The sequence below is a fragment of the Alligator sinensis genome, unplaced genomic scaffold, assembly GCF_000455745.1.
Source record: "Alligator sinensis unplaced genomic scaffold, ASM45574v1 scaffold398_1, whole genome shotgun sequence".
Lineage (NCBI taxonomy): Eukaryota > Metazoa > Chordata > Crocodylia > Alligatoridae > Alligator > Alligator sinensis.
Window position 1 is genome coordinate 606,236 of NW_005842708.1, and position 20,066 is coordinate 626,301.

The window sequence follows — 20,066 nt, forward strand, 5'->3', positions numbered from 1 at the left end:
AAGCCTGCCTCGAGACACCACTGCCGAAGCCGCCAGTTGGTCTCTTGGATGCAGTTCTCATGCCGTCTTCCGCGTCCGTTCACTGGTAGGATGGAAGAGAATACCACCTGTGCACCGAACTCCCTCAGCACGCCGCCCAGAGTACTGTAGTCCGCCATCAGGTGATCGGGGAAAATGCTGAAGACATAAGGACTAAATGCTCAAACTGTGATTGGTGTGTGTGGAGGAAGACCCTGCCCGCTCGAACTGCCTATCTACACACCATCCAGAGTTTAAAACCCATGGAGCTTGTTCGCATGGATTTCCTATCCATAGAAGGGGAGGGGCACCGAAAGGGGAATGTGATGGTTGTGACAGACCACCCGATATGCCCAGGCCTTCCCTAGATCAAACAGCAAGAACAGTTGCCAAAGTGCTGTGGGAAAAGTACTTCTCCATGTTTGGGCTGCCCGTAAGAATCCACTCCGATCAAGGGCGAGATTTTGAGAGCCAGTTGTTACGTGAAGTACTGACAGTGGCTGGTATAAAGAAATCAAGGACTACACCCTACCACCCCGAAGGGGATCCCCAACCTGAGCACTTCAGTCGCACTCTCTTGAACATGCTGGGTACCCTCCAGCAGGAACAGAAGGCCACATGGAGCCAGCATATCGTATACCTGGTGCAGTCCTACAACTCTACTAGGAATGATACAACGGGGGTCAGTCCATATTTACTCATGTTCAGGAGGGAGCCCCGGTTACCCATAGATTTGTGCTTTGGGGTAGAACAAGTCTACCAACAACATTTGACTCATGGTCAATATGCACAACGGCTTCGGGACCGTCTGCATTGTGCATACCGACTGGCAGCTGAAACTGCCGGAAGAAAACAGCAATACCATAATCGGCTTTATGATGCTCGAGTTTGTGAGCAAGGGTTACAAGAAGGAGACCGGGTGCTGCTGCGAAACTTGGGGCTAACTGGGAGACACAAGATTACTGATTGGTGGCGGGGTGAACCCTATACAGTGGTGCGACAACTGGGAGACCTCCCAGTATACAAGATCTCCCCTGAGTCTGGACTGGGTCAAAGTCGCGTGGTCCACTGGAACCTCCTGCTGCCTACTGGCGAATTGGTGGGGCCCCCTCCGTCCGAGATAGAGCCGTGAGAAGAGAGGCCTAGGTCTCCCCGTAGAAGGAGGCCTCACGTCACCCAGCTGGCAGTTGTACCTGCAGCTCCACCGGAGGACTGGGACTCTGACTGGTGGTACCTTACTGACTTTAACCTGAGCTTAGGACCTGCCACTCCTCAGGAGGAAGGGGAGACGGGGACTGCTGCTCATGGGGCCCCGCCTGGTGAGACCAAAGGAAAAAACATCCCCATGCATTTACCTGCCAGTGGGGAAGACTGCTCGAGTGAGTGGGAACTTGAGTCGCCAGGGCCCTCGTGGAGTCCTGCCCCAGACCACACCCGACTGCTAAAGCTGGAGCTTCAGCCAGTCCACCGCTTCACCTACAATGCCCCGGGGGTGCCAGGGGAGGTCCCCATCACTGCCCCTTGGGTCCAGTACTCCCTCAGGCTGAGGCCTGTGCTTCACGGGGACGGGGAAGGGTTCTGCAGGGGAGGATGTGACGGGCTAGCTGGCAGTGACTTAGCCCAGGGGTTTTGAAAGGGCAAAAGATGATTGGAGGACTTGGGATTCCCTTTCCTCACCAATCTGGCAGTGACTTAGCCCAGGGGTTTTGAAGGGGTAAAAGATGACTGGAGGGCTTGGGATTCCCTTTCCTCACCAATCAGGCTTCAGAGACTCACCCTCCATGTCCCCTGATTGGCCCCTTGGGTCACCTGGAGGGGGATAAAAGGGGCAGTGCAGCTGACTCAAGGGAGACCAGTGAGGGACCACAAGGAAGGAGCTTCAAAGAGCTGGGCCAGCAGGGCCGGAGCAGTTGCTGCTGAAGCACCTGAAGGAGTGGGACCTGCAGGCAGCACTTGGGCCCTCAGCAGTGCGGCGTGCGGCCAGCAGGAGAGGCTCCCTGCTGGGCTCCAGGATCCCCTATGGGAGGCTATGGCCAGCAGGAAAGGCTCCCTATCTCCAGCAAGGATCTGAGCAGCGACCTGAGAGGTTCCCAGCTCTGCTTCTAGCTCCTCCAATAAGAGGCCAGGAAGCTTGAAGTGAGGCCGGGGCAGTGGGAAGATCAAGACCCCTCGCCGCTTAGCATAGTCCTAGCACTGGTGTGGTAGAATTTCTTTCTTCCATGTGGGAGGTCTGAGTTCAAGTCCCAGTTGGGTTGAATGAAATAACTGGGAGAAGTCTTTGTTGCAGTGGAAAGGGGTCATTGTGTTATCCTTCTTTCGCCGCCTCCAGGTACCTAGGTGCTATGTTATTTGACATTTTGTATTTTGTGCCTTTTATATTTCACCAACCAGTACTATTTGTTCTGCTGTTTGTGTTTTACGTTTTGGTTAAACTTGTCTTTTGTCAATGATTGTAAGTGTCTAACCTTTGTTGAATCCTGCCCCCTTGGCACTATAGTGTCCCCTATACCCCCTGGTTTATACTGATTATGTTTACTGTTCTCTTGTTAAAAGGTATATGGTTAAGGTCCCATTGATGGTCTGGCTCTGCTCAATGGGGGGAGGAGAGTCCCTACACCTCCCACAGCGCTTGTGCACCTGCTCTGATCCCTTCAATTGGAGAGGAGGTACCTCTTGGACTACCGCCCAGGTTACAGAAGTGAAAAATAAGCTGCAAAGCCTTGAGGCAAAAGCTTGGCAAGGCACTCGGTTGGCTCTCCTTGCTCGAGAGGGTGGGAGAATCATCAGTTTGGCTGTAACCGTACCCAAGCCATGTAAATGGTATGATGTAATCTGCACTATTCATGTGTCACCAAGTGTCACCTCAACTATGTGGTTTACCATCTTAAGCATCATAGTATTCTGCATTGCCCTAGTGGCAACAGGTAAATGGTGTTTTAACCGTTGTTGTTGTAAATCTGTTCATGCTATGCAAGTTAAATTTACAGGTCCCTCCCCATTCCCCGATGTAGTGCATATGGTTTTAGCATCTCAACTGTAACTATCATAGTGCTTCAGCAAGCAAGGAGTGGAGTGTGACAGCTGAAAATTATGTCTGTGTGATAAAGGTGCTAGCTGAAGGCTCTATGAAGATTAGACCAAGTGTTTTTTCTGTATTTGTTTAGATATTAAGCTATGTGTTGTTGCTAAGAGCCTAATTAAAGTTTAAGATGTAGTACGGCCTTGTATAAAGTAAGGCATAGTACATTTAGCAAAGCCTTGAAGTAGTAAGACCCTGTGGCATAATTAAAATTAACCTTATCAAAAGGAATGCAAGGCTTGTACTGCTATTAGTCAGTTTAAGGACTGTTGAAGTAAAAAGAACCTGAGTTATCAGTAAGTTATCAGTACCGTTCAGAAGCTATAAATGGCCTAAAACATCCAGAAATCATTCAGAAGGAAGATGCAGCTCTGTGACAAGGATTAGTTAGCTGTTAACCTGGATCAGTGGGCCTGTGGATCTTGAGGAGCCCAAAGACTGAATAGCAGGGTCTTTCCCAGTACCTCTCAGACAGCGCTGATCAGAGACACCTGACTTCGATGAACTTTGTGTAAAGAGAAACTTCTTGTATATCAGGCATCAGAGGGGACTGCTGATAAGTTGCAGACGCAAATTGTTCTTGTCTGTCATTGTTTGACTTGTTACTATGTGTAGTTGTGTTTTTGTTAAGTCAATAAACCTTTCTTACCTTTCTACCCCCAACCATACTCTCAAACCCAAACCCTCCACAGGCGGCTGGCACAAGGGGAAAGAACCATGGGGGGGAGGGATTGGGGCTGGGACCAGGCAGGGGTCGGGAGGTAACACAGCAGAGCCAGGCCTGGGACCATGATTGGGGCCAGGGTCCACTGCGCCCATGCGGGCACCCCTTCCCCCACTCACCAGCAGCCTCTGCAAATCTACCCCCTGTCCCCCGCAGCCCTGCACCAGCACCGCTTGCCTCCTTGCACCAGCCTTAGCCCTGCACCGCCCAGGCTGGGCCCAGAGCCAGGGCATGGAGCGGGGCCAGCCTCAGCTGCACTATTGGGCCGGAGGGGACAAAGCCTCCAGGACTGTCACGTCCACCCCACCCTGCTCCAAGTTGTCCCTGGGAAGAGGCATGGTGCTGGGGAGCCAAGAAGGGGATATATAGGCCCCTGATCTTTGCAATGGGAAAGGGTGGGCTGCAGCTGCAAGCTGGGCTCTGCCTGCTCCCTGCCTCTGCACCTGACTGCCGCTGCGCCTGACTGCCACCTTTGAAAGCGGCGCAATGCCATGTGCATCCCACCGCTGGGCAGCGAGGCATATGGTGCTGCACCACGCCACTTTCAAAGGTGGCAGCGAGGCGCAGAGGCATGGAGGAGGCAGAGCCCAGCTTGCAGCTGAAGCCCACCCTTGCCCCATGCAAAGATCAGGGGGCCATGTGCCCCCTCCTTGGCTCCCGGGTGCTACTCCTCTAGAGGAGCTGCTGGACTCTGAATGTCCCACGACACAGCCTGGCTGGGGCCCCATTTACTATGAATGGGGTCCCAGCCAGGCCAGGTCATAGGACAATCCCCACATTGCAGCAGGGAGTGGGGTAGGGGTGAATGATTCACTGCTGCCCGTAACTCCCTCCTTCCTGCACTGTGGAGGTCCCAATCGCGCCCCCCGCCCCCTCCACAAGCCCAGGCAGTCATAAAGAAAACAGAAACTTACCTGCCTGCTGGACTGGCTGTGATCCTGGCTATGCGGGGTATCTGAGTGTGTGTGCCCCTCCCCCACTGCAACAGCCTGCAACTGGGCTGCCCTGCAGCCATACCTGCTGCCCTGTGTTTGCAGGGGCTGAGCCCTGTTAACCCACCCCACCTTCCGCCACCTGTGGCTGCAGGGGTGCACTATACCCAGCCTGAAATCCCCAAACCCTGGGAATTGAAGTTGCCATGATCCCCAGGGCTTAGGAGTGCATGAACCACCATCCCCTCCCCAGCCCAGAGGATCACAGCTGCTGCAAATCCCAAAGCTTGAGGGTGCATCAAGCCCCTTGGCCCACACACACAGCTGGGACTGGGAATCCCATACCTGATGGGGCTTCTGGCCCTGGCTGCACTCCTCATGCGGCACAGCTGGGATGGAAAGCCAAGTCAGGTATGGGACACTGTCCAGGTTGTGCGTTTTTCCTGCAGCTGGGAACCCCCTCAGCAAAAGGGACTTCCAGCTGTGGCAGCCTTCTTCTTGCTGATGCAGGGGGAGTCCAGGATTGAGTTCCCCCTACATCAGCAATATTGTGCAATTAGATCTAATGCGTGATCCCACAATCATGCTTCCTGCCATGCACGTGTGGGAGGGGTCTCCCTTATGTCTCTGCTGTTGTGAAGAAATTGAGGTGCTGAAAGCACTTTATGTCTGGCATGGAACACAAGAGGAGACAGTGTGCATTTGTACTGTACAAGTACCACTTGTCTAAATAAAATCTCCAAATTTGAATGCTTGAGGCACATTTGCACCATAAGAAACCCACACATATTGAAAAACTATTCTTACTATGATGATTGTCTTAATTAGTCTTCTGATGCATGACTTCACATTTTGTACTATTGAATTTCATGCCATTTTATTACTCCAAGCTTTAAAGTCATCCAGTTCTGTCTCTATGATATCCTGATCATTCTATTAATAATGCCTCCTAACCTTATGTTACGAGCCTATTTCTGCTTTGTGTGCCAAGTCATTGATGAACATGCTAATGAGTTTGTTCCCAATACTGATTCATGAGGAATTTCATAGATTTCATAGACATTAGGGCTGGAAGGGACCTTGGGAGATCATCAAGTCCAGTCCCCTGCCCAAAGGGCAGGAAGTCAGCAGGGGTCATAGGATCCCAGCAAGTTCCAACTGTCTCTTGAAGGCATTCAAAGTAGGTGCTTGAACCACCTTTGGCCGTAGTCTATTCCAAACCTTGGGGGCTCGGACAGTAAAGAAGTTCTTCCTTATGTCCAGCCTGAAACAGTCACGGAGGAGTTTGTGACCATTCCTTCTTGTCATCCCTTGGGGCACTCTGGTGAACAGACGTTCCCTCAGATCCTGATGAGCGCCCATGATAAACTTATACATGGCCATCAGATCACCCCTGAGCTTGCACTTCTCCAGGCTGAAGAATCCCATAGCTCTCAGCCTGTCATTGTAAGATCTGTTTTCCTGACCTCTGATTATGCACGTGGCTCTCATTTGGACTCTCTCAAGCTTCTCCATGTCCTTTTTGAATTGTGGAGCCCAAAACTGGACATAGTACTCCAGCTGCAGCCTCACCAAGGCCGAGTACAATGGGAGAATGACATCCTGAGATTTGCTTGAGAAGCATCTATGGAAAGCCAGCATTTTGCTTGATTTACTAGCTGCAGCATCACATTGAAGGCTCATGTTCATCTTGTGGTCAATCATACCCCCCAAGTCCCTTTCGTCCAAAGTGCTAGCCAGTGTAGCACTGCCGAGCCTATAAGGATGCTGCAGATTTTTCCTCCCAAGGTGGAGAACCTTGCATTTTTCAATGTTAAATGCCATCAGGTTCTCATCTGCCCATTTATTGAGCCTGTTGAGGTCAACCTGGATTGCCCTGCTGTCCTCAGGTGTGGAGATTCCATTAGGAATCTCCCTCCAATCTGATATTTACCTTACCTACCCTCTTCTCTTTAGCCACCTTATAATTTTCTATTAACCACCAATTTCTCCAACTTAACTAATAAGTTCCTATGTGGCACTATATCTAAGGTTTTATTAAAGTCCAGATAGATGAGAACTACTACATTTTCTTTATTTAGAAAATTGGGAGTCTTATCAAAGAAAGATACTAATGTTGCTCAGTCAAGCTCTGGTAAATCCTGTTGCATTTTATCACATTTGTCATTTACTTTAACTATTCTTTCCTTCAGTATCTGTTTGAAAGCATTACATATTATTGAGGTCAATCTAACAGGCCTATAGTTGTTTGGATTACTTTTTTCCCCTTCTTAAATATAAGCACTATATTTGCTATTCTCCAGTTATATGATACAACTCCAACTTTATAGATTTATTTGCTACTGGATGTTGAATTTAATGTGTTCATTCTCTCACAGTTGAGGTGGAGATAATTTGAACCTGCTGACTTTAGCACATTGCACCTTTTGGCCAGACTCTATTCCACCTATTAGGTGCTTGTGTATGATCCTGTTCCACTCTGCTTAAGTCCCTGAAAAATATCTGATGCAATACGAGGATGAATTGGCCTTCTGCTTCCTGCTTTTTGTGACTTTGTCCTAAAGCTAATATGATGGCATCTTACAAAAGTAGGCCAGTTATTGCTTTTTTCAGGGACTTAAGCTGGAGGATCACACTTTGGCATCTAAGGCCACTTAAGTACCTAATAGATGGAATAGTAACTGGCATCTTGAGTTTGCTTCTACTTTGGTTGTGGAGACTGTTGTCTCCATAACCCTGTTTTCATTGTCTTTGCCTTAATTTTCAGTCTTCAGCATATAGTGGCCTTGCTTCTTTCCTTGTTCAAAAACATGACCATGGAACTTTTCAGTTTTTCTATTTGGTATCCTTGGCAAAGTGTAACTTTACTTGATTTTTGGCAGTTCTCAATGGGCATGTCTATACGTGCACTTTAGTGAGCACTAGCCCATTTTACTGCTCACTAAAGCATCACCCAAAAAAACCTATGCAAGTATGCTAATGCATGGTAAAACAGGCTACTGCACATTAATTGTCACTTAAGAAATGTGCACTTTCAGTACTGAGCATTAGGGCAGCTTAATGCACATTTATTTAGTACCTTATATTAGAGGTACTAAATTTAATGCACATTAATAAAAGTGCATTAATGTACATGTAAATGTGCCCAGTTTCTCCTCTGACTTCTTAGGCTGTGACACATAGCCTTTTTTTTGCTGATCCATCATTCTTTTTGGACACAATCACTTCAGACAGAGTTAGAATCAGAACCCAAGTCCCTGCAAAAACCTTGTCCATGTTGTCCTACTGCCTTACAGAATGAGTGTGCTTATGCAAGTGCTTGGCTGTATTGTCTGGATCCATTACTCTACCCATTACACTACGTTCTTTGCCCACAGTCAGGAATAGAATTCAGAGATCTTGGTGACTACATTCTGGCATTGCCTCATCAAGAATTGTTACGTGTTGGAAAAGCATATGATATGCCTAATTCTAGAGACTGGTTCACATGTTTCTTCTGCAAGTTAGTCCTATAGGTCAAGTACAAGAGGTCTGTCCTTTGGATTTGACAGTCTTTGATTCAGACCTTTCTGGTGTCCCCCATGGGGCAGTGAAGAAAGACCAAAGTCTATTCCACCTATTAGGTGCATAAGTGGACTTGGGCACCCAAGTGCAATTCTGTTCCAACCTTGTTCAAGTCCTAAAAATCCATTAAAGTATGTATAGGCAACGCCCTCTTAGCACTCTTAATTGGTTCCCAAAAAAATGAGCATTAAGCAGAATAGTGTTAAATGCAACCAAAAGTTTTTGACAAACCAAGATGGCACCGTATGATGACGTGAGCATTATAATGAAACTCACTGAGTGCTAAGTGGAATTGGGTATCAATATAAAATGAGCATTATAGCGAAATAGTGCTAAGAGGCAGTGGCGACTCATGGGGTGCACATGCACACCCTGAGAGTGCTGGTGCAACCCCTGACAGTCAGCGTTCCCCACTTAGGCGACAGGCGGGGGGGCAGGCGGGAGAATGATTGGCCATGGGGGACCTCCCCCCCCCCCAGCCACGGACTGGCCCCACCCGACTCGGGACTCACCAGTCGCCCTTGCTAAGAAGAACAGCGTTAAGCAGGGAGTGCCTGTACTTTTTTTAACATTCTGCCATCTTACCCTTTAGATTGTTACAAAAAAGCAATGAAAAGAGGACCTAACCACCCTTTGCATTAACTGATTTTCAGGGATTCAAGCAGGGTGGAATAGAATCATACATAGGCAATCCAATCCACTTACACACCTAATAGATGACAGCATTAAAGTCTGCATTCACTTACACACCTATTAGGTGTGTAAGTGAATGTGGCCTTTAATACTGTTGTGCTATAGGGCGTTTTACTTATTTTTTAACAGTTTGAATCCAGCCTCTTTCACTGGAAGTTGAAAGTAGGTCCCATCTAATAGATCTTTTGTGCCCTGTCTGTAAGAAGAATTTGGGTGTCTCTCAGTTTCAACTTCCATATCATAAGCTCACTGCCATACTTAGCTCTAATTGACAGAGTCAGCAGATTTAATTTTTTCATAGTAACTGCAGGGAAAAAATACTGCAATAATTCATCCTTTCTAATTAAGTTACCTAGATATTTAAATCCTTAATTTGGGGAGCTTTTAAGACCAATGCGAAGTCCACTTAAGTCATTAAAGGATTGCTCTTGACTTTGGTGGGCTTAGGATTTCAGCCATAGTCTTCTATTTGACTTAAATTGCAGATACATATATAAATGTATATATAAATGTGCCTGCAAAAACGGAAACTCTGTTTGGTTTGGGTAAAGTATAAGAATTGCTAACTGTTGTAATAGCCTTGCATGAGAGCTATGCCTTTAATCAGTCCTTCTTTTCTCATTCACACAGTGTGCACAACTACACCCCCAAGGTTGGAGAGATTGATACAAGGAGAGCCATTCGCCAGGCATTTGATGTTTGGCAGAGAGTGACGCCACTTACCTTTGAAGAGGTTCCTTATCATGAAATTAAAAATGACAGGAAGGAGGCAGATATTATGATATTTTTTGCTTCTGGTTTCCATGGAGACAGTTCTCCATTTGATGGAGAAGGTGGATTCCTAGCTCATGCTTACTTTCCTGGACCAGGAATAGGAGGAGATACTCACTTCGATTCAGATGAGCCATGGACTCTGGGAAATTCTAATCATGATGGTAAGATTACAGGTCACAGTTTTTAAAACCAGAATAAACTGAATGTAGATTTAATACATAGGTTTTTGACTTGGGAAATGGCAGGTTAGTGGAGCCCATTACTCCCACACATTGGCTCCAAACTATAAAAACATGCACTCCACCTTAAATGTGCACATCTTGCATTTGCAGGTTAATACCCCGTACCTAAATGCACATCTGAATGTATTCAAGAGTGAGCCAGAATGTGTGCCTGCTTAGCTTTGAAGATTGTGGCCATTCTTTCTTTAGAGAACATTTTTTTCCTAACAGGGAGGACGATGGTCTGAGTGCTGAAAGAACAAAAGCAAAATTTTCATGCAGATCCCTAAGCACGCTGAACTTCTCAGTGTGCTCAGCAAGGACAACAAAGATGTTGTTCAGTAGCGAGCTCAGAGTTAAGAAAGCAGATGGTTTTCAATAACAGATTTTTAATTTTTATTGATCTACTTTCAGCTCCCTAAATCTCAGTTTGGCCTGAAATCTATCCTGCTAAGTCTCAGACCAGAAGTGAGAGCTTGTTCATTTGTTTAAGGAAACTTGTTGGGAATTAGGAAAATTGGCTTCTGAATGGTAAAACTGAAATAGTGAACAACTTGTGTGTACTTATGGGCCTTATCTTAATTCTGATGTACCCAAACAGTTCCTTTTCTATTTTCTGATTTTTTTCCTTCAGCAAGAACTTGCGCCTTTTTCAAGTTTGAATCATAGATTTTTTTTTTAATTGAGTGTTGAATGAGATATTTCATTCCATTTGCAGAACGATATGCATGAAAAACAGCATGTATTCAAAATAATTATTAGAAAAAAAATCTATGTTGAGATAAAGTAAAAAATTGTAAATAATTTGCAGTTATTTTGTAAATGTTATTGGCACCTTGTAGTTTGTTTGATAATAGGAGTCGGTTGTTCTGTCTGGAATCTGGAATCACCATGGTGTCTAAGTGCCTGAGTTAAAATGTTGCGTCCTCTCAGAATCAAATTTCTTTACAGGGTGGTCTGCATCACCTTCACTAGGTCACTCAGCTGGTATTCTCACTAGCTGTGAACTCCCTTCCATCTTTGGTGTATTTTGCTGGAAGCGCTGTCAGCAGAGTTTAGATAAGTTTTTCCTTTGCACAGTCTTTTTTCTCGTATGATTGAAAGTTCTTCCTTTCATTGTAGGTATTGTCATAAATGTAAGGCCTCTGTTACTAGATTTGTTTCCTGAAGTGTGTATTATTTCTAATCAGTTTGTTCTCTATCCTGGTGGCAGAGGTGTGTTTAGTTTTGGGCTGAAATAAAATCTTACCAGAATAATAATTAAAAAAAAACACCAGCAAGAGATCAGCAACAAAATTTCTACTCTGTTTGGTGCTTTTCTATATAAAAAAAATAAAAATATTAAGATAGCTGTAGCCATTATGTAATTTTAGAAGCTTGGAATAGACATAAAGTACCTTCCTGTTCTTTACTCCAAGTACTGTTTACGCATTTTACATTGGTTAAAACAGTAATTGTTTGCTGGTAGAGACCAGGACCCAGGACTGTCCTCTCTTGGAGGAGTGCTTTAACCCTTAGGCTACAAAGTCAAACTCTCACTTGCTTGTTTTCTTTGTGAGACCAGAATCATGGAGGAATAGGGCTGGAAAGAACCTCTAGAGGTCATTTAGTCCAGGCCCATCTTGAACAGGAGAGAAAGAAAGTACCTTCACCATATCTATTTTATAGCTTGGCTGTTAAGGCACTCTCAAAGAAGTGGGAGATTTGGATTTAAATCTCATTAGGGAGAGGCCTAGAACCTTGCCATGTGTAAGGCAAATATGTTTAATTCCTGTAACAGTTGGGCTCTTCTTCAGAAGCTGTTGGGTAGCTGTCTTCAGGAGAGTAAGGTGGTGCAAATTTCAAGTGACTGAAGATGCCTAATGGACAGTATGAATAGGTGTGTGCTCCTGGGTTTAAAAGGATCCTATAGGTTCCTCTGGGCTTTTTCTGATCCATAATTTGGAGGCTTTCCTGTTCTCCAAACCAAGTGTCTCTGCAGGGACTATATAGAAATCCTAGGCACATAAGCAACCCCTTCTAGAACAAGGAACATAATGCTCCTTGTTGCAATGTAGATATGTAAGGAACCAGATAGAATCTGGCCCTTTGCTTTTAACTGATTGATTTTTAGTTGCCTGGCTTTTTGTTTTGTTTTACTACATTATCCTCAACAGATCCCAGAAGTTGACAGAAGTATGCAGGTTTTGCACAGCTAGTAAAATTATTGAGGGCTTTTCATGAGTGATGTAAGCACTATACTCATGTAAATAGCTGTTTATGCATAGATAACATTCCATAAGAAGACTGGAAGACTTATGTGAACAAATCTCTATTACATTTCCACAGCAGAATTGTACAGTAGGCATTTTATATGATGTACACTATTCATTTTCATAGACTTTGACCTCATAGAATACAAGCCATGGTTTATTTTGATTAATTAGCTGTCCTGACAAATTAGGATAGCTAAATATTTTGGGTAGACTTCTTTTTCTCTTTGTGTGCCTAAATGACACTTTTTGAGCCTCATAATTTTTTTTTTTGGCACTTATGCACAGGTTGTGATTCTGTTACCTCTGCACTGTGGACACATAACCATACACACATAGATTGAGCATATGTTGTAGATTGTACACTGACTGTTCACTGATTATATGGACACGTCCATTCTGGACATATGAGTGTAAGTAAAAAAAAAGGTAGCTGGCCAGAAATCCATGACTAGCAAAAGTTAAAGGACAGAAGAGAAGGGCTCTCATATGTTGTAGCCCCAGTAGCTGGATGGTTAGGCTTAGGGTGTTTATAGGTGTGCTCCAGTGGGGGGTGGGGGAGGGGGAGCTTTAATAACCGCAGCTCCAAGAGCCATGCTAATTAAAGAGGTTAGAGGTTAGATGGTCTTGTGAACCCAGCATTCATTCCTGCCTGTGGCAGGGAGTCAGGCTAGATGATCTGATCAGGTCCCTCCTGACCCTAGCTACTATGATACTGTGGAAGCACCCGGAGTGTCACGTGTATTAGCGCCCTTCAATCGTCAAATGAGCTTTAGTTTAAAGCACCCCGCTGCCATTTTTCAGCACAGGGATGCTGATACACATGACGCTCAAGTCTTCTGGAGCGTGGTAATTATCGTGTTCGAGAAGACTTGATTAATCGAGTCTGCTCCAGTGTGCTGTAATTATAGTGCATCAGAGCAGCATCCCTGCACATGTATAGCAGCCATTAGTCTGGAAGCATAACACCTGCATTCTCAGCTCCCCTCACCCAGAGAGGATGCATAGCTATATTTCAGATTTTCCAAGCATGGTGCTCTAATTGCCATGCAGTTAGACATTATCCAAGGTCCTCCTCAGTAGTCTTTTTGAAGCTAGACCCACCTGCTCCATGGACAGACAAAAGAGAAAAATCAATGGGCCGAAGAAGAACAAGCAAAGCTGGCTGCATGTTCACAGTGCAGGGGTAAGTAATGGAATCTTAGAATCTAGAGCAAAGCTTTCCAAACTGTGTGCCGCGACACATTAGTGTGTCGGCGGCAGTGTGTAGGTGTGTCGCGCGAAATGCAGAAAATTTTGCGGAAGGGCACCGCGGAGCTCCCTTACTCGCGTCTGCTTCCCTTGGCCCCTCCCCCAGAACTGAATTACTGTGTCGCGAAATGATGCATGTCTAAAAAGTGTGTCATCAACATGAAAAGTTTGGAAAGCTCTGGCACCCCAGTTGAGAATTAGTGTCCTAGATAATCCCTGACCAATTCTTGTCTAATCTCTTCTTGAATACCTTCCAGTGATGGAGATTACACAGCTTTCATAGGCAACCTGTTCCACTGCCTCACTGTTCAAACAATGAAGAAGTTTCTCCTGATATCCAGTCTAAACCTACTTTGCTACAACTTCAGGCCGTTATTCTGTGTCCGGCTCTCTGCAGCAAAAGAGAAAAAGCGTTGTCACACTTCTTTATGGAGGCCTTTTAGATATTTGAAGACTGCTATCATGCCCCCTCTTAACTGCCTTTTCCTTAAGCTGAACCTGCCTATTTCCTTCAACCTTTCCTCATATTGCTTGACTTCCAAGCCTTTTATCATTTTTATTGCCCACCTCTGGACTCTATTTCCTCCATATCCTTTAAAAAATGTGGAGCCCACAACTGCACACAGTACTTTAGACAAGGTATAATCAATGCTGAGTAAAAAAGCATTATCATCTCCTGTGTCTTGCAACTAATGAACCTAGATGATGGAGCCCAGAACTACATTCATCTTTTGTGTAGCTATGTCATACTGAAGACTCATACAGGTCTGTGATCCACTAAGACTTCTAGATCCTTCTCCATAGTGCTGCCATCCAGTGAGGTTTCACTCATTTTTTTGTATGCATGTGTTTTTGATTATTCCTGAGGTGTAGCACTGTACCAAAAAGTCCAGGTTTCGGCTAGAAATCTGATGTGTAGGCACACTAATGTAAACTGAACTTTCCCTTTTGTGTAATTTCTAGATAGTATAATCACTACCTTTAAAGGTTGCCTAAACTAATTTCTGATCATTATATTAAAGTATGCATGACTGTTAAAAAAGTCTCTCTCTCAAAAATAAAATCCGCATTGATATGCTGTCATAGGTTCTGAACCCATAACTATGGACATAATAGGTGCTACTGTTGCTTACTTTTTTCCCTCTGACATAAAGGCTTCATCTTAGTATTCCATTTTAATAAACTTTTCCAGTTGCACTTCAGTTACTGTCTAAAAGAAGGTGATTCGTTGATTTAACCCAGCAATTCTTCTGTTGCAAAAAACTCAGAAAAACCACAACAGGTCAAAATGTTTTTAACACTATGAATGCCTCTCTGAAATCTCTGGGTTTATATCATGTCTCATGTTTGCAAACCTAACAGTAGTAACATCATGTGGCACCCTGCAGCACCCTAGAAAAGATCTCAAGGGTACTGTGGCGCACTGATTGAGACTGACTGGTCTAACCATTAAAAAGTTAAAACATTTACTAGCAAATCAAATCTTTATACTAGGTTGGTGCATATTTTTGCTACTTGGCAGGGGTACACTCTTTTAAAGCAATTGTATAACCTAATATTTCCAGATACTTAATTAGTTTTCATTTGTAGCATGTTAGAAAATGGTGAACAATATATTCCTCATTTACTAGATAATTCATACTTTATTTCATGCTTTATGTCAAGCAACTAAAATATGTGTATGAAAGTGGTCAGATGAGCTCTATGAATAAGCCTGATGAGATTATGATGGTCTTTGTTGGAGTCAGAAGCTGAGTGGCAATACCTGTGATAGCTCTGTCAGTCTCTTTAAGCCAACAACACTGGTCCTCCACAGCATCAAGACTTAAACCTCCAGTACATGATCTATTATTCCCTATTTATAACGTTTAATACCAAAAGTTAAAATCTTTTTATACAAAAGAACACAGGTTATAACTTCTGAGTTTTTGAAAGAAGTTTACAGAATCACCATATTTGTGTTTTCTTGAAATGCTTTAATACAGTGGTTTTCAACCTGTGGTCTGCAGACCCCTAGCGATCCACAGGCTATGCCCAAGGGGTCTGCAAGAGATGACTATGATCTATCGAAAGCATGTGAATACACATACTTACATTTCAAAGGGATCTGCACCTCCATTTGAAAATTTTTAGGGGTCTGCCAATGAAAAAATGCTGAAAACCTCTGTTTTAAAATATTATCATAAGTTTAGGCCATGTTTTGGATTAAATTCAGATTTCATTTTTAAATAGGTTTTTTTTTAAGAAAAGCTTATTATAATTTAAGAAAAGAAAATAATCTGATTTCAGTTAAAATCCATTTGATTTTGTTTAAACATCTATTTCTATTAACTGTAGTTTTTTTCATCTTCTGTTGTTTTTCTTTTGTTTTGTTAAAAAATCCTGAAGAGCTTGCACTGGACTCAAACCAAAATATATTGGTTTAATCATATTAGTCTTAACTAATATTAGTTTTAATATTGAGTGTCTTATTATATCAATGGTAGTGTTGAGTAATTTTCCCCTACAAAATTTTAGCATACATATATTTGATACATTCTTTACTCTTAATACTTCCTATCAATTAGGATAAACATCACAGTAATATCTGCTTAGAGTTATGGAAAATGCAGTTAGAATACGGTATGAATTTTGCAATGGTCAGTGCCTTTCTCCTTCCAAAAGTTCCTTCTTTTAAGCTGTTTATGTATTGAATGGTTGTGTGTGGGCGTGTCTACATGTGTGATTAATGCACATGAATAAACTCTGGAGCTTATTGCTCCTGAGTTTATTTGTGTGCAGCATGTGGAGCCTGGTCTGAGCAGCTTGGGCTGACAGGGGATCTGGAGGTCAGCCTGCCAGCCCATGGCTGCTCTGACTGTAGCTAGCCCTGCACTGAAACACCCTTGTGCTTTAGCCAGCCCCTCTGCAGCACAGAGAACCTGATCAGTGCAGCCCTGGGCTGGCAGGCTGACCCCTGGGTCCCTGCCAGCCTGGGCTGCTCCAGCCAGGCCCCTAAATGCTGCAGAGTGGCTGGCTGGGGCATGAGAGTGCTTCAGCGCAAGGGCTGCCTGCCAGCAAATGCTGCACTAATGTACCCTGTGCCCAGCCAGGTCAACATCTACATGTACACTGGTGTGCACAAAAAAAGGCTCTGGAGCAGGGTAGTACTTGTATTTACAAGTGCTATCCTGCTGCGGAATTTATTAGTTTTGTGTACCCTAATAGGGGTGTACATGTAGATGCCGAGACATTTACTGTGCAGTTAATTAATCAGCTGTGTAGTAAATGTCTCATGTAGATGTGTCCTGTATATGGTTGGTTGTGCCACTTAGCAACTGGTCTTAATACCAGTTGCCTTTTTTTTTCTCAGTGGCCGCATCTACACGAGATACTTTCTGTGCAGTAGCTCGTTACTACTGCACAGTAGCTTATTGGTACTGTGCAGTAGCATTGTGGGGCATGAACTGTGACATGACACTGTTGTGCAGTAGTAACAAGCTACTATGCAGTAGTAATGAGCTACTGTGTAGTCAGCATCACCTAGAAGCCATGTGAGCAGTAACACTGGTAACTGCTCAGTCATTTAGTACTTGATTATGCAAGTAGGAAATGACTATGCAGTAACAACTGCACAGCCAGTGTCTCATTTAGATGTGGCCAGTAGGCTTTAAGGAAGGCCTTACTAATATCAGACTTTTTAACCCTTTGATTCAGGGTATACCACTTCGCTTGCATTGCAGCTCTGGTATTTCTTATAGTGATAGGTAATACCTTGCTTTACCCTGATCCAGGAGAGTATCCATCAGACCTTATGTAGGAGGATGCCTCCTACTGACTACTCCATTTCTGGGGTAGCTAAAGCCATTTGGTCACATTAGTTTGTAATCATTAACTAGATAGATACCTCTTCCCTAATGTAAAGTGCGTTGAGGCTGTCTGATCCTCTTCCACAAGCACATTTTTGCATTTTGAGATACAAACTGAAACATGAAGTTAATAGATATTAATGCCATATTACATCACAGAGGGCATGGCTATCTGTGTACTTCATTGTTGATTTGGCCAATTTAATGCACAGTACAGCATCATCATCTACACATACACAGTAATTAGGGTGCAGTAGACTAATTTACTGCACTGCTGAATAGTCCAATTCGATACAAATGGTATCCCACAGGTCAATAAATTACTGTGCTTAAGCACACATGTAGACAGTGACGTCGGGATTAGTTTACTCTAGCTCAAATTGAGCCAGAGTATATTCACTCTCACTAATTGCATGTGTAGATGGGCCCAGATAGTGATAAAATAGTAATAGAATTTGTCCAGTATTTACACTACATTAGTTCCCAGAGGCTCTAAGTAGCGTCAGAGATGTATGGTGAAGTAGGCACAGTCTTTGACTCAGAGAGCAGCTTCTACTAATTTTGCATCTCTCATTTTCATTGGTTTTGTTTTAGTGGTCTGAATAAAATCTATCAAAAGTCTGTGGGATAAACACCAACTTTTTAATACCATACACTTAAGATCTAACGTTAAACCTCCAGCACATGTTCTGGTGTACCCTATTTATAAGGTTTAATACCAAAAGTTAAAATCTGGGGAAAGCATCTTTTTATACAAAAGAACACAGGTTACAACTCTTATAAATTAGGGTTGTTAAAAATGTGATTAGTGTTCTAATTAATAAAAATTTATGTTCTAGGCTGCACCTCTTAAGTTAACTTAATTGCATATATACAGAAATAGCTTCCTGATCAAGTTTGCAGGATGAGGGTTCAAGTACACTCAGTTCAAGTAGAGTAGGGATTTTAGCAACCCAGGTGAATGCTTTAATCATTGAGCTTGTGGCAACAATTAGGGACAACATCTCTTGGCTGATAGGATGAGAAAGGACAGGCCTAGGTACCTAATTTCAAGGGACAGCTCCTTGCTGGGAATCCTGAGTGGAGGGAAATGCCTTTGTGCAGTTTAAAGCCCACTCAACTCTGTCTCATTTTCTTTTGACTACCTCAGGCAGTTCTGGCTTTGAGTTGTTTGTTTGTTTGTTTGTTTGGGTTTTTGTTGTGGGGAGGAGGGAGGTATTTTGTTTTTTGTTTTGGTTTTGCCTTCCTCTCAAACACTGGAACACTGGCCATAACTAAGGCTGGATTTTTTTATGTTTTGTTTTGTTTGTTTTTGTTTTTCTGGGCTTTGTTGATGCTCCTGCCAGCAGTTAGAAAACACAAAGGTTCCTGCTTGGAGTCTCTTCCACTAAAGTTATATTGTAATCAGGAAAGAATTTTTGCTTTATTTATGAGTGGCATAGTTTGTGAGAGGTTTTGTTTTCCTCTGTAACATGGGACATGATTGGCTTGTGAGAGTTTTTGTTTTCCTCTGTAACATGGGACATGATTGTTTTCCTAGGATCTTCTCTGCATAAATTAACTAACCATTACCCTGTTATTACAATTGCATGGCATTTGCAGTACTCTGTCTCTCTTGGCTTTCCTTATGGCATGCTGTTGGTGTTTTAGGTTTTGTGCACTGCAGTTGTCTTTAAAGGTTTTGAGTGGCAATTTTGGGGATTTCTTTAGTAAATAATCACCTGTGAACTCAGGGAACTGAACTTGATGGCCCAGGAGACCCCTTCCAGATCTGTGCTATTCTAAATAGCGCAATTGCCACTGTCAATGTCATTGTAAGTCAAGTTAGTCTGCCACTAGATGTCCAAGTCTGCCCTGTGCAAAAGTAACCTCTCCAGATATGTAAACTATATTGTCTTTGGGTAAATGAAGTCAGAAATCACCATTTTAAAATTTATGGTGCATACTTGTGGGTCTTACTTGATATCTTGTATTCACGGTGATCAACATCTTTCTTTGGTGAACTTTTCATGTCTTCTGATATCAACTCCCAGACGCTAGCAGAAAGGATCTGCCATCATGTGTCCTCTTGCCTAACCCAAGATATCAGTGCTTTTTAGACTGACATACTTACCATGCAGGATCTCATGACTCACAGTAAGAAACAGCAGATCTACAACAGGACTTTGATGTAACACAGGAAGCTGGAAGTTCAGTGGATCAAGGACCACTGCCATAACAGTATCATGACTGTGAAAGAGGTCTCTGAGAAAGTCAAGTGACAAGTCTGGATAGGCACCTAGACACCTTTTTCTAAAGAACTGGACAAATTTGATAAGCCCTGGTTACATGATGTGTATGGGGGACCAGCACACAGTAAGATTCTGAGCAGAAAAGAGGTGGCTTATCTACAAATCCTGTCCTTTGATCCCAAGAAGACCCAAACCATCTCTCTGAGTTCAGCAAGGCCTATGATGCTGCCTCAGGTTCCCAGGTACCTGAGGAACTATATCTAAATCTCATAACCTTTTTGGATATACACAGGCCAACCCAGCTCAGATGACAGCAATCAAGTAGAGGTCATTGGAAGACATGCCATCTCATCCTGGTAAGGGCCTTTTTTGTATTTCTTACTCTGTAGGAAAGAATCTCTGTGGTATTATGTAAGCTGCAACTGTTACTATAAACAGGACAGGTGAATTTGCATCCGCTTGGAACTCTATACCCCTCT

General features: G+C 43.7%; 1 protein-coding gene across 2 annotated transcripts in view; it reads left to right on the forward strand.

The window, feature by feature from the left end:
• The window catches only part of LOC102381092 (matrix metalloproteinase-24), a 253,273-nt gene that overhangs the window by 113,636 nt on the left and 119,571 nt on the right, over window positions 1-20,066 (forward strand). For both annotated transcript variants that reach the window (XR_003096342.1, XM_025216074.1), the window contains one exon: window positions 9,641-9,945. Coding sequence is in view for 1 of the 2 variants with exons in the window: in XM_025216074.1 (XP_025071859.1) it covers window positions 9,641-9,945 (305 nt within the window). In the remaining variant the exon portion in view is untranslated. The remainder of the gene's footprint in view (window positions 1-9,640; window positions 9,946-20,066) is intronic.